We start from the raw sequence: 15,958 nt of genomic DNA, 5'->3' as shown, positions 1-15,958 counted from the left end.
ATAAGCTCAAATCGGCACGCAGGCCGCTTTTCATTGAGGTCATGAGGGAAGAGGTAAGGGTCTAATACAATATAACATGTATATAAGCGTTTTTTTTAGAATTATGTAAAATTGCAGAACTCTTATAAATCCCATGGTGAGATAAAACTAAACGTAAAAGATGTTTTTGGTTTGTTTCAGTATTCTACAGACTTATTGGCCTAAGAGTGTCATGTATATAAACATTTGTTTTAGAATTATGTGAAATTGAAGAACTCTTATAAATCCCAAGGTGAGATCAAATGCCTTGTACACACGTGTCATGTATATAAACGTTTTTTAGAATTATGTAAAATTGCAGTACTTATTGGTCTAATAGTGGAATCAAAGATTCAAGGTGTATCATGCACAATGCAATGGATTTTAAAGGTATATTGCACTGTTTCCATGTTATTATGTAGTAGGTGTTGAGCGACAGCGATGGCCAAACACTGTTCTGTCATACTATTTTTCATCACATCATTTTTGTACTTTGATGATAACACATTTGTGTTATCTTTGTCATTTCTGACCAATTTTATTTGACTAATAGAAACCTTATAAATGGTACGTTCTCAAATTGTGGTGCAGTTTCCATTATTTTGCCCTCTACTGATTTAGATAGAAAGACTTAATTTCACCAACAAATTAAGCATTAGAAGACCAGCAACAGCTCGAAAGCGCCGACTAACTGTTCACAGCGTCACTACACAAGGGTGTCACATGCGTACAGGCAGTCATCCTGATTGTCCCAAGGACGCCATTGATTATAATGACCTACGATTACTTTAGCGAAACATAATATATATCGATCCTGAATGTCAATCACAATTAGCAGTTCAAACAATGATAGCATGGCACCGGTTCGACCAATGAGAGACTGGTTGCATATCCTTTTTTTTCATTTTCCGTTTCTACATTTTGACGGAGATATGCTATGGGGCTTTGGGATCGGTATTGATAACAAATGGTTCGATGACTTCAAATTGTGTTTAAAGCTTTGCTAAATTTTGACGGGCGAGCAACTTGCATTTGTTTGGAATGCATTTGTTTTCTTTTAAACAGTGGTTTTCCATACCATTTATTCTACGTGCTATTTATAAAAATGTATCTTTAAATCTGTAATGTCGTAAACCAAGCCATTTGATCTGATTTATAATCACATCACTTTGTAACGTTTACATATACTTTGAAGCGCCGCTTTCCATACTGCAGTTTTTATAATGCCCGCCAGATGACGCACGTAAACACTGCTGTACATGTGCGTCTCCCTGAAGTCATGGAGACTTTCTTGACACCGTCCTATCAACAAGAGCTATCTACCACTCAACATATCACGACCATAGCATGTCCTGAACACGAGATATCTAAACTTGAAGTTCCGCTGCAGTACTAAAGAAAGCCGCTAGGGGCCATTATCAACCATGACTTTCGTTCTCCAGCTCTCTACCCATACCAAGTATCATAAGGATCCATCCACAGTTTTTGGAGTTATGCAGTCCACATACAGACAGACAAACAAACAGACAAACAGCACCGAAAACATAGCCTTCTCGGCGAAGGTAATAATAGAAATCAGTTGACAGGTATTAGAAATGGAGTTTCAATAGCCAAATGCTTCGTCAGAGGAGTCGTCAGAAAGAGAATTCTTGACAAATTTGCAGTTAATATCCTGTAATTTTAAGATTCTGTAGACTTTATCTTACGTTGACAAAAACAACAGGCAAAACATATCAGATCATCAAATGTCAGCGTACTGCACCTTTTGTGTTTAACCTTGCCATGAACAGTGAACGTGCAAAACGAAATACCAATTTCATCAACGTATATCACTCCACTTATTGAGATCCCAAATGTTTGCTACCACAGGTGCCTATCCAGTAACGAAGCATAATTCATACTAGTGGCTGTTAAATTACAGCAGCGTATGTATGTGAAGCGATTCTAATTAGCTGGATAGACACCTAATATGACCACTGTCTCTATGTGATCTTTCAGAGAATTTGTTTTCAGCGCTATAGAAAAGGTTACAAGTTGTAAACTTGCTTTTAAGTGAGCAATTTATAGAGAAACATTTGTCGTCTGATTTCTCGCAAAATGTCAAAGAATCACGAGACCCACGTATGCACAGTCTAATCAAGCCTTCCGTTAAAACGTCTCCAATAATTGCGGCATCTTAGAGAATACTCGAATACCGGTTGTTGCATAGACCATTATTCAGGGAAGACATTTTTCAAAGTCTGATATGTTCGACTTATCAAAGGGACCTTATTGACATATCTTATTCGTACTTGCTTATTATTCTGCTTTGGGGTAAAACTCATACTTCTAGGAACCACCTAAAGATTATGAAAAATAGCAAAGAAGCTAGAAAGGCTACATTTGCAAACAAATACATAATGTTTACCCTCAAATGGTCTAAACTGACAAACTACTGTTCTCTTTATTCTTACTCAAACATATTCATATATGTGGTGATCAGCCCCTCCAGCTCTGTCCTGCCACTTGCTACATCATGTAACCCTTACTGTGCACAAATAGGTAAATATATAAAAGACTGTTTAGATCTTAGAACTAGTAGTGTAAGTGATAGGTTAAACTCAACTTGTTGAAGTATTCATATACTGGTACGTAGGTTACTCATTTTGTATCCCATTGTTTGTTGTTTGCATGTATAGTTGTAGAAGACCTTGCGAAAGTCGCTGTACTTTTGTTGTGTCTAGAAAGATTGTGCTTGTAATCGAACACCTCAGGGCGTCTGCTACATCCCCAGTAACCATGGTAACAGCCGTCTGGTCAAGGTCATTGACCTTATCTGTTATCAGAAGAAGAAGAAATCGAACAAAACAATATGTTTCCAATCCGTGCAGGTAAATATACAAACAAATCTGCTTAAAAAGACGAAAATCAAAGTCACCTTATCTTCACCCGACGACAAGACAGTTATCGCCACACTGGGACTAATATATACTTCACGTTGCCGCGCTGTTCTAAAGATTTTACCCCATTAATTCTCATATAATCACGTTGCCACTATGGAGGCTGCTGATTTAGTGCTCAATTTCACTGAAGAAATAATCTCATACACTCCTGATTATTTTCATTAGGGCGCTGCGAAATTGATTCAAGGCAAATAAATTTGCCAATTTACTACATCTCACGCCTTCCAGGGGATAAGGGTGAATCGTACGCGCCGAGAACACCCGGGACGTGTGACAACCATTAAACGAGACGTCGTAATTTAAATAGTTCATATAGGAAAACAGCAAAGGTTTATTAGATAATAAGTTTTTTTTAACCCCCAAAGTTTTAGTAGTCCTTCTGATGGCTTCCTTATTACATCCCCATTCCACAATGGCGATTGATTTAATGATTTTTGAAATAATCTCTTTGATATTCATTTCAATCCATCCCGCCCCATCTCCCGAAACCGATACTCTGTGAGTCCAACTAGCGGTGACTCCTACCAGATAACAAGCATGTAGCCATGCCATGCTTGCACAAACGTACATGCCTTAAAGATATATTCCACCTTCTCCTCGAATGCCTTGTTGAGATAACTGCAGGAAAAAGCTCCATCGAGATCGGCAATCTGATATCCCAAATACATGTTGATAACGTTACCAACTGTCACCCGTACGGTCGGGGTTGTCTCGAATATGCAATTCTGTATTGCCAAGAGCAATGAACCATTCTTATCATGAAATAGAATCGGTGCTCTAATAGGTTACGGGCAAAGACAAATCGGAGGATCCATAGAACAAAATAGAACTCTTGACAGTGCGTACAGTAAAGTTTCTGCTTGATGTTCCTGTGGGAAAAAACCCGTACATAGCCTCAATGACTTATCATAATTTTTTACTGTTGTTACCTTCGCCAAGAAGGTTATGTATTCGGTAGCATTGGTATGTACGTATGTATGTATGTATGTATGTATGTATGTATGTATGTATGTACTATGTATGTATGTATGTATGTATTTTTGTATGTTTGTATGTATGTCTGTTTGTCCATCTGTCTGTCGTTGAACACGATAACTCGAGAAGGCTAGATGTATTGTTTTACATTTGGTACGCGGGTAGGTCTTGTTAATTTTGTGTTTGAAACCATATTCTTCAAATTTGTAATTAGAACACACTGGTATTTCAATCGTAGCTTACAAATGACCTGCTTCACGCGTCATGCAATTTGCAGTTAACTTTTTTTACTATGATTTGGTGCGTGGCATTTGATGGTATATTGGACAACTCCAAAAAGGTTTAACAGCTGGCTTCTGGTGAATCTCATCTTGTTAGACCCTAAAGGCTTTCGCCTGGCTCGATGTCTACGATGGCCTCAAATAACATCAAAGATTTCCAATAGTTGCCATAATTCATGAATAAAGTTCAACTCCTAATACTCCGTCACCATCTGATATTCCATTGATTCGCTTCATGTTATATGGTCGGGGATTGGCTCCAGGCACATAACTCACGACCAACCACTGACCCTGTCACATAAGTCACGGCATGTTCTTCCGTCATGAGTCGTTCACCTACACCAATCAAATGAACAGTAAGGTGACAAGCTGCTCTTGTGGTTAGGGTTCAAGTTGACTTTATCAATTATCTCCATGAAAAATGGAGATATTGTTTTGGGTGTGTCTGTTTGTTTGTTTGTCTGTCTGTCTGTCTGTGTTTCCGCACTACTCTAGTCAGCATAACTCAAAAACCTCTTGATGGATTACGATGATATTTGGTATGTGGGCAGGTGTTATGAAGCTGAAGTTTAATGTCGATTTTGAGCCCCCTGGTATGTGACCTTGGTACTGCAGCAGAACTTCCGTTTTTGTATCTTTTGACCTGGACGAGCTATGGTCTTGTTGTTTGGGTGGCATATAGCTTGTGATGTAATAAAGAAGTGGTGTCGGTTTGGGCTCTCTAGTTTATCATGTTTCTCCAACAAAGTGGAAGGTATGGCAAAACAGGTGTTCCTTGGCAAAGGTCACATTTTTAAGGCCGCTATACCGATACTTAGCAGTTCTGGGTTTAAATCCCCAACAGGCCCCATGCAGTGCACTTTTCACCTATTTTCTCACTCGACTCAGGTGAGAATGAGTACTTAGCTTCGGTTAGGGACCACCTCTCGGATGGGACGTAAAGCTGCAGGTCCCGTGATTAGGAAAGCCACACCTCGAGCACGTTACGTCAAAGAACCCACCACACTCATCGAAAAGAGTAGGGGTCCTTCCCCGTGTTATCAAACTTTGATGTCTGGTCTCCGAGATATATCTTGAAAAATGGGATAGTCACCTGCTATGTCAATCATTATAACAATGTGGTAAATCTCAAGATAATAGATAATAGATAAAAGAAATACCATTGCGTAGACCAATTACACAGAAAATCCTGGTGTATGTATGTGAAATGTACTGCTCTATCCACATATGTTCACATATGGATAGTAAATGCTTTATATATGTTTTCTGTGCTCTATGTAGCGTGTTCTATAAAGAAATATATGATCTTTCACAAAGGGCATCAAGCCAAAAACGATAAACAGATATGCGCTGGCTTCTCGCTTATCAACATTTAATGGGTTTTTCCAGTGGTACGATCTATAATATCCATAGAAGTTATGACATTGGTATGCAAGATGCACTGCTGTGTGGCTTGGTATTGGGTGGGCCGACTACTCTAAGTTCGCAGTCAGGGGCTGGATTGCGAGGAGCTTACAATTTGTGGGGATACATTGCAAGGGTTCGTTGCCCTTCAATGGCACGTTTTTAATGGCAAACAAATCCACGCGAATGCAACCGTGTCAACCCAACTCACTTAGGTGTAGGAACTGACACGGTCATCTTACTCGAATATATAATTCAATTTTCTATTATGTGAAGGATAACGCTAACGGCAAAACAATATCATTTTATCACGATCAGGCACTGGAATAAAATGCGGTTTATTTTCATTTCCTGTGACGTCAAAGGCTTGAACACGCTCCCTCGTGTAGTAAAGCTTTGCTATGGCTAAAGATATTTTAGACGAGATTTCCACAACCGTGCGGACGAGTGGCTAGACCAGCGGGCACGAGATTGAGAGGACACGGGTTCGATTCCGCGAGTTGGTGTTCCTCGCAGACGTTGCGTCCCTAGAAAGGGCACTTTACGCGACTTCCACTCAGGTGTGAAATGGGTACCTGATTTCGGTTGGGGAGGTAAAGGGTGGTGGAAGGAAAGGGATGGGCTCAGCCTTCCTACACCATGCCCTAGACACAGTGGATACTAACTCACTGCCCAGGGACGGCCTCAAAAAGACTATGGGACTACCTTTACCTTTACCTTCTCCTTTATGAGTCAAAAGCAACCATGAGCCGTCTGAATTCTAGCCCAAACAAAAAAGGTTTCTCTTGTGATTTTGCATCCACAAGAAAGATTAGCACAATGCTGACCTATTTTGAGTTCCGACATGATCACTTACCGTTAACAAATTGCCCAGACCAGATATCCCCCAGGCAAATGAAGCAGCGTAATAACGTATCCACCCATTCATCTGTTCTTAACCATTTTAATTGACGCTTTTGAGCCGACGCTAGACTTTGATTGAAATCCTGTTCGACTTACAAGATTGCTGCACAAAAGCACGGGTCTTCAATTAAAGTCGTTTTGGGAGCTCAGTATTGCCATACTGACAATACGAGAGTAAGTCAGAATAAAATGCATTTTGTACCATTAGCAGGTTCATTTTTTGTATGACATGAGTTGAAATTTCCTTTACATTTGTGCCAAATTTCAACACATTTCATACACAAATGACCCTGCTATGATAGATATGAATAAACAAAGGTTCAAACAAACAAAGGGTGTTTTATTCTGACTCGTATCTATATATCTGCGCGTGCGTTGGAATAGAGATATAGAAAAGTCAGAACTTGTTGCTAACCCCGTTAGACGTTGATTGAAACCCCGACAGTCTTACAAGATTGTGATACAAAAGCACGGAGCCTCAATCAAAATCGTTTTACAGGCTCAGTATTTAGCTCTTAAGCTTCCCTTATCTATAGGCCTGTGCGTTGGTTTAATATGCGGAATTCAGAGATAGAAATATAGAAATACATGGAACTTTCTGCTGACACCCGTGGACGTTGATTGAAATCCCGGCGGTCTTACAAGGCTGCGATACAAAAGCACGTAGCTTCAATCAATTAAGTCGTTTTGTAGGCTCAGTATTGTCCCACGGACAGTATCTATAGATATATAGATCTGTACGTTGTTTATGCGGAATGCAGATATAGAAATATAGAAATTCATTTATTATTGTCAAATGTAACAGTACATTGCACCGACTCTCAAGGCAGCGTAGCTGATATTGGAGAGTCGACATTTATGGACAGACAGATACCGAGGCAATGGAAATTTACACAACACTAGTTTAAATACAATGCTACAATCAATCAATGAAGATCTGCCTTACTAGAATATAGAATTACTTGGAACTTGATGTTTACCCCGCCAGACGTTGATTGAAATCCCGGCGGTCTTACAAGACTGCGATACAAAAGCACGAGGCTTCAATCAATGTCGCTTTGGAAAGCTAAGTATTGTCATACTGACAGTGTCTATAGAGATATGCATTGGTTATGCGGAATGCAGAAATAGAAATATAGAAAAATTGGAAATTGATGCTGAGTCCGATAGACGTTGATTGAAAATCCCAGCGGTCTTGGAGATTGCTACAAAAAAAGCACGGAACTTCAATTAAAGTTGTTCTGGAATAGATCCGTGCGTAGGTTTTGCGGAATGCAGAAATACGAGTAGAAAATAGAACAATCGAAACTTGATGCTGACTCCAGTAGACGTTGCTTGAAATCCCGGCGGTCTTACAAGATTTCTGCATAAAAGCCCGGGGCTTCAATCAAAATCACATTGGAGGCTCAATATTGTCACTCTGTCCTTATCTATAGGCCTCTGCGTTGGTTCAATTAGCGGAATTTAGATTAAAATGTTTGGAAATCCACTCTAACGAACGTTATTGTTTCAGACTGCGATGAATAAAGAAAAAAAAATGTCTAATAGAGAGAAGATGTTAGGCCCAAATAGGGAGCCACCCACTCACTCTCTTCCCCAAGAGCTATCTACAACTAAAAAAACACGCCCCTAGTATGTTCAGAACAAAAGATATCAAACCCAGAAGTTCTGCTGTAGTAACATTGAAAGACGCTAGGGGGCCATTATCGAACTTGAACTTTGTTTTCCCAACCCCTACCTACCTACAAAATATCTACAAAAGTACATGTCTACAGCTTCTACAGCTGAAGAAAGGAAAGATTGGCCACGGTAAGGTATACATATCTTGCAAATGAAACCCTCTGGTGGCCGATCTTCCCTGGCAGATATTCTCCCAATAACTGACGTAGTTAGTCTGGTAACGTTAGATGCTGTGCTAGGCGACTACGCTGCGATCTAACATTCGTCAGAGAGCTCAACGAATTTCATAGATAAAACAAAACGGATCTTTTTCGCTTTGTCTGGTTTGTTGTCTTTTCAGGACGAGGTTACATGAATCTAATTTAGGTCGGCAGCGAGATCGTTGCTCCGAACTCTACACAACATGAGGTTGTTAAGATCGATCCTGTCGTCGCCAGAATCCGCTTGGGACGACTACTGTCGGCGCCTTTCTCGGAATATCATTCACTGTGTGGTAACTTTATACGAAAAACCTTCAGACTGCTTGGCCTTGCGGCGATCTCATCGGGAAAAGTGCAGTCTGTCTTGATTATCGTCTGAATATGACGTCATGTTATATCTCGGAATGACCCTGCAGCAATGGATGTGCAGTGGATCGTCGTTTGTCGCCTGATACCTCTTTGCTACCGCCACATTTGCGCCGGTGCCCGTAGGGGGTGTAGCCCCGGCCGGGCGGCGCCGTAAGCACACATTTGTCCGGTTCGATCAGATGGGGGTGGCGGGTTGATGCCATTTTTTATTTTTTTGTGGTAGGAATGTTAACTAGCAACAAAGTAAGTCAGAATGTAATACACTTGAGTGTGAATTATTCGGATACAGTACCGGCACATTGATGCTCCAGACATCAGCGAGGTTTCCTTTCTTTAATTTTGTCCCTCGGGTCGCCACTTCCAATTCTTTAAGGGTCCTGCAATATTTTCTCAGTTACTGACACGGAGTATTGCGATTCCTTACTTCAGATATCTTATTCCATGGACAGTTTATTTCGTTGAAATGACAGGGATTTGTACAATCCAAACAACAAACAAAAACACGGTAGTTACTTACGCAATGTTTACTATTGTCATAGTTGTCTTCAGGTTGAGCTAAATAATTACACTGTTTGGGGTAAATTTGCATAATCAATGAGGAACGTTTATAAATCAGCTGCATTCCATTGTAGGACTCTCAAACACATTGCATATGTAACTGAGAAAGAGACGAATATCGATAGATATCAATTATGAAAATTGATACCTACATTGCAAAATTAATGAAATAGTGATGGGTATTTCATTCTTGCAACATTTGGAAGTTAACTAAATGTGGCCATTATTAGACATAAATCTTGCATATGAGGGCCTGGCTTACATCATTTATGAGGAAATGGTACAATGCCATTTGTTGTGAAGACGAGACTTTCATACATTGGACAACTTGTGTTATTTGGGTAGAGAAGGTGATCAGCTGATATAATTCATGCAAGTGAGGTCCTTACTTGCATGTGGGCTAAAAAACGAAAACATTAACAAAGACCACCGTCGCCATGGCAACGTCTTTTTATGATGCCAATCTTGTTGAATTGTTGAGGAAAGATATACGGTGTTCAAATATCCTCCTATAATTAACGAATGGTCCCCTGAACGTCTGTCGCCGTGAGCTATCACCATGCGTGTCACCGAGCGCGCTCTTGGACGCACACAACCGTATCCCATAGCAACCGGAGCCATAACTTCGTTATACGAGAAGTATTCGCCGGTCTGAGACGTCTGCGTTCAATACCGGGTTGTGGAGGGGTCAGACAGTGTCCCTATGTAGCTGGGAGCAAGGACGTAAACCTGAGGATGACTCCATGTTCGTCTACTCTCCAAGCAGAGGAGTGGGTCCGGTTGGTTTTGACGTGTTTTGAAACATGACAAAGTAGAAAGCCCGACAAAAACGCCTAAAACACGTCAAAAAACCGGATCCACTCCTCTGCTTGGAGAGTTATGTTCGTCTAGAGGGTTGGTTGGCAACTTTTTACAAGCGTGACTAGCCAGAAAGGATGAAAATCTTTTTACAGACATTTTACAGAAGAGGGGACATAACGTATTTGATCCATGAATAGTTTGAGGTTGGTAGTTCAATTCAATATACGCCAAAAACAGTTACTCAAGAAATAGTTACTCAAATCTGGTTCTCCCAGTTCCTTTCCTTTCCTTCAGTCACTGGCGAAAGATAGCGGATGCTGTCTGAAACGTTTGTCTATTCGGTTGCTTGAGTAACTATTTCTATGCGTATCTTATTACCTGTATGTCTATCCTTAATCAAATCGAAACTCAAATTCGTGATTCAATATAGTTTTCTTACTTACACAACCTTGTTTTCTTCTCTAAAATCGTCTTTAGAGAAGGAAACAAGGTTGTGTAAGTGAGAAAACTATATTGAATCACGAATTTGAGTTTCGAAGGTTTCATAGATTCAAATGTAAGATACCAAATATACCAATACCGCTAGCTTTAGTAGGCTAAAGGTATCAATGCAGCTGCAGGTTCATTTTCATCACAAGATTCTTCTGAGCAAACGATCGATGGTCTTGCAGCCTCAAGACTTTGTCCAGGGCGTTTTGGTCATTCGATGCAACTCCCAGTCAATTCTCGGCGGGAGAATCTGACCTTCGCCCACCTCGCAAATTAAAGATAAACGTTAAGAGTCAGTCACCAGACTTTATCGATCTTTAACAGAGATATCGGCTGATATTGGCTCAACTGGGCAAATTACTTCCAATCCTTTCCCCTCCTTTTCGCCAATTACACAAAACCTCTTACCTCGGCGCAAATTCTATTGTTGGTTGTAGCGGAACGAACGACCTTGTCCAATATTTCATCTCGGTTCGATCAAAGAGGGTGATCCGAAGGTCAAGCGGTAATAAGATTGTGCAATGGCGTCTGTTGGCTTTCGTTCTGACGCTTCAAATCTATCCTTGACCCGTCACCTTCATTGTGTCACCCCTCCGTACATGTGGGAGATGGTAGCGCCCATGAAGCGATTAGCCCCGCGAATGTTTTATTCTTCCAGTGTCGCGACAAATTTTGGCCCCTACTCTTGATATGTGCCCCAACACTGCTTGGGGTTTTTCAGTATACCCGAGGGGAGAGAAGTTCGTCACACAGACTGCGAAGTCTGAGAGGATAGACTTTGGAAGGAGGAGTCGCGCTGTGGAGGCCCACCCTACCACTAGCCCTAATACTGAAGGTAGTCATATAGCCCTTTTGAGGCCGTAGGGAAATAGGTTGTTATCCACTGTGTCTATGACAAGGTATTGGAAGGCGGAGCCCAACCATCTCCCACCGCCTTTTACCTCCCCGACCGAAGTCAGGTACCCGTTTGTACACCTGGGTGGAGCAAGAATAATCGTGTAAAGTGCCTTTCACCAAGTCTAGCCAGGAATTTCAAGAATCAAACCCGTAACCTCTCGATTTTGTGTTCCCTAGCCTAGCCCTTCGGTCGTTTGACGCCGCTGGTGCCCTAATCTTAACCCTTATTCCACGCACGCGCACTTTCCCACGGAGCGAAAATCTTGCGGGGCAGGAATGTGTCGCGACACCGGGTGCGTTAGCCCTGCGCGAGGCGTGCTCCCGGGGCGCCGCACGGTGTGTGTGTAGTGTAGTACGTACATCAGGATGCGGCAGTTCCGAGCAGCTGGCACAACCGCCGCCACCACCTGATCACCTGTCAACATGAACCTAGGCTTCCACCGACGTCTGCTCCTGGTCTGCGCACTCTTCCTGTGCTGGGCCTGCGTAGGTGAGTACAGACCAAGGTACATGGGTTCTATTCCTAGCTGGTGTGTCAAACAGTCATTTTGGGACGGCGATAGAGCAATTGGTTCCACATGAGGCGAGCTAAGTTGAAACGTTATGTTTTCTTTAAGTGAGGCGAGTCCTCTGTCGATACGGGCTCCGGAGATTTTAGACAAGACTGTTTTAGTCATTGTGGGACAGCGATAGAGCCATTGGTTCCACTTGAGGCGAGCTAATATGATATAAGCTATGTTTTTTTTTAACTGAGCCGAGTCCTCTGTCGAGACGGTCGCCGGAGATTTCAGTGTATCACTGTACAAGACCGTTTTCAGAAGACATGTACATGTCTTGTCTTCACCAAGATTTTAAGATTAACGATGAAACATTTCAGAGAAGCGGGTAAGATCTTATGGCATACCTATCCAAGTTGCCTTTATAAAGGATTATGTTAACAAAATACCGCTAATTAAGACTAAGAAATAGGTTAGGATAACGGTCTAGCGAGGCTGGATTGCTATATGTTCACGAGATCTGTTATCAGCTTACTTTCAACACAAAGTATCAAGAGATTCCGTGATGTGATTTTAAAGCTACTAAAGTTACTTTATTTTCTTCAGTTGTTGTTGTAGATGTTGTTTTCTGTTGAAATCTGTGGCATAGATTTTATTTCATAGTTCATACTGATACAATTCAACTGCAAGAGTCACAACTGAGTGACAGCATGTTATGTCGCCGCTGAGTGTCAAATCGTACTCTGTTCTCCGATACGTCTGAACTTAGTTATAAGGCTGAATACATCATTTAGATGTCTGGCGCCTCCGGGCTTTGCCTTAAGTACCCAGATCATTTCTAGCCTTTTCTGTAAGGTGTAGCAATAATAAGCCTGTCCCGAATGATTCAAAAGAGATCGCTGGTATGAAAGATCTCCCAGTCTTTTGTTAAGGAGGAGTCCGTTTTCAGCACGTCAGTCTCTCTTATAACACGTGCGAATGACGATGCGATCGATGTTCAAGCCGGCATGTAATAAGTCAAAATCACAAAAGCCTCATAAAATATGGATATTTGTGTGGGTTGGGAAGAGTGATCGGCTGGACAAGGACGCATTCACTGCGCGTGTGAATGTCGACAAGCAATTGTGGTTACAGATAATGTGTATTCATTTATACACATGTGTGCTTTATTCAGATGGTTGCATTTACATTTTGCATTTATTTATTTGTATTTAAACGTTCGTGGTCAATTTAGGACGTCTGTATCTATTTTTTTTTAAAATTCAGATGTTTGATTGAGACGTTATTGTGTTAGATTTTAGACGTTTGTATTAAGGTGTTTGCCTTTAAACCTTTGTATTTAGAAGTTTGCATTTAGACTTTCAAAAGTTTGCATTTATGCGTAGGTACGTAGCGGGATAAAAAAAATAGATTGGCAAAGCTCTCCAGAAAACCATTCTACAATTAGATCAATTCATGATATTTTCTAATAATTGTTCACGAGAAGATGCCCTTTCTGCATAAGCCCGATTAAGTTGCCGCTTGGTATCATTGATTGGTTGGGTTTTCATCAGGTCTGGTACGTAGGCGTACAATGGCGTTTTTGCAGCCCTGTGAAAAATCGGTTTCCCAAAATTGGTACTAGGAGTTGGCCACACAGCTCAAAAGGTTGCGGCTCCAGAAATTGATGAAAACAGACCCTCATTGAAGTACTGGCGGGAGTTGGCCTCCCCGGCAGTTCGCAAAGCGCCAAAGCGCCAGGATAATTGGGTCCTGTCGTTACCTACACATGCAAAACTCCAGGGATGGAATTGAAATATGCGCCATTATACCTCCCGGTACCTTACCGTAAAGGGGCCATCACATTGTCAAGGACCTTCGGCTGAATTTGTTGATCGCTAGGCCTAGCAGGTCGCCGAATTTCTAAATGGCCAGAGAGTCAATCGTATTTTTACCAGAAAATCTACCTCTATCTCTGTGACCAGCGGACATCGACCAATCCCTAAATATTGCGTAATGCTCAAGAGAACATCGAACGTCGAACATGAGAACATCAAATATGAGAACATCGAACATGAGAACATTGAACAAGAGAACATCGAACAAGAGAACATCGAACGTCTTCCATACTGCAGAGAATGTTCTTTAGAACCTGCAAACTCTTCGGGCGAGCTTCTACCTACTGTCACACAGCAGAAAAATTGATCGGCCGACAAGTCTGCGAGTTTTAAAGGACATTTTCGGTAGCCATACGTCCGGTGTTTTCTTGATCATTGCGCGAGTTTTAACGACCCCGCTATGTCCTCCATTCACCGAGCCTAGCCTCTACCAGGCTCCACAGGTCGCTGGAAAAACCGTAAAAATTGGCCCTATAGACGGATAACAAGGCAGAGAAGTTTGCCACCTCTAGAACCTGTCGGGACTCGTTGGTGGCAAATGGTCCGACTCCCATACTATTCACTCTATTTGGCCAATTTCTACTATTCTTCTAGCCATCCTCGGGGCCTGGTAGAGGCTACATCGAGCCCCGTTAATGCTTAGGTCACATTTCCCATCTGAGGCCCGGCCGGGCAGCTTGCGGGAACGAAAAATATGATATAAAAGACAACAAAAGACAAAAAACGTCAAATTGTGTATTTTCCTGATATGCATTTTTTACTTTTCGTTTTCGTCGACACACCGGCCGGGCCCCGGATTGGAAATGTGACTTAAGCATAAGTACGATAGGGCAGGGTTCCATAGTAAGGGTTCCAGCCGAAAAGTGCGCGTGACCTTCTGTCCATTTTGAAATCCGGCGACCTTCTGTTGAGCAACATACACGGCCGAATGTCTTCGACTGTGTGACAGGGGCTTTAAAGCTCGCAGACATTTCGAATTCGGGCGAGGTTCCATCCTGCTGCGCGACCGACCTTTAAGAAGATTCATATGCATGCCTCGAAGGGCTAGGAACAGATCGTCTATATTTCACACACATATAAGTAATTGTAACAAATAACGTTGTATGCAGGAAAGCATAGGCAACAATAAACGAGTTAGCTAAATATAGTAAACAAAAGTGTTGTCCGAGTACAGTCAACTTCTTCTTGCTTCTTTGTACGTGATTGTATAGATAAGGTTTCTTATACAAGGTTTGTCTAAGCGTATCCATTGCATTCAGATATTAAATGTATGGAAGCCTTAAAGAAAACGGCAATGTTTCTAGATACGGTGTGCAAGTATGTCTGCGAAGAGTTTTCGTATTTTGGTGCTGAAGTTCCCTCGTTCTTAGATGTCTTCGATATCCCAGTAGTTCTACCGTGAATAAAGCGTCGCTGTAGTTTGTAATTCCCATGTTTAGTGGAGATACGCATGTACATTCTATAATCCGATCAACTGCACAGAAGCAAGACTCCCCAAGGCGTAAAAGCATTCAGCTACCAGTACGGGGAGAACGGTTTGCATCAATTGCGCTCATTTACGCCGTAGGTGATGTCGGCAGCCCGCCTAAGTCCCAACTCTTCGGGTAGTCCTCTAATTTCCCATGGCCGTAAAATACACATTCGTTACGTCGTGTTCGATACTTTGGGGATTTGGCAGTGCCGCGGAGTCGCGGGTCTCTGTGATTGGGGTTTAATTCGGACCCGGAGAAGGGCGAGGAGAATCAATAAGGCCCGCGTTACAATGGTTAGAGACCACGGAGCGACCGTGGAGGGACCAGAATTGGATTTTTATGACCCAAAGTTGCAAAAGAACTGAGTCAGCTTGCTGATGTGACTTACGTGCCAGAGGCTGTCATTCTTGACAAAGGTAAATATACAAGCACACGCACACACACACATACATAAACACACACACACACACACACACACACACACACATATACACACAAACACACACTGCTAGGAGATTTGGTCTCTCAATGGTCGCTCGATGGTCGCCGCTTCAATAGAAAAGAGACACATGCAACGCTCGTTCGGTTGCTTGCA

General features: G+C 41.9%; 1 protein-coding gene across 1 annotated transcript in view; it reads left to right on the top strand.

Moving 5' to 3' along the window:
• Window positions 1-11,794: 11,794 nt before the first annotated feature.
• Window positions 11,795-15,958, top strand: part of LOC136423252 (ly6/PLAUR domain-containing protein 6-like) — a 40,506-nt gene continuing 36,342 nt past the window's right edge. The window contains exon 1 of the mRNA XM_066411361.1: window positions 11,795-12,007. Coding sequence (XP_066267458.1) covers window positions 11,941-12,007 — 67 coding nt within the window. The 5' untranslated portion in view covers window positions 11,795-11,940. The remainder of the gene's footprint in view (window positions 12,008-15,958) is intronic.

Source organism: Branchiostoma lanceolatum, chromosome 17, assembly GCF_035083965.1.
Source record: "Branchiostoma lanceolatum isolate klBraLanc5 chromosome 17, klBraLanc5.hap2, whole genome shotgun sequence".
Classification (NCBI taxonomy): Eukaryota; Metazoa; Chordata; class Leptocardii; order Amphioxiformes; family Branchiostomatidae; genus Branchiostoma; species Branchiostoma lanceolatum.
This window is presented reverse-complemented; position numbering and strand designations above follow the sequence as displayed.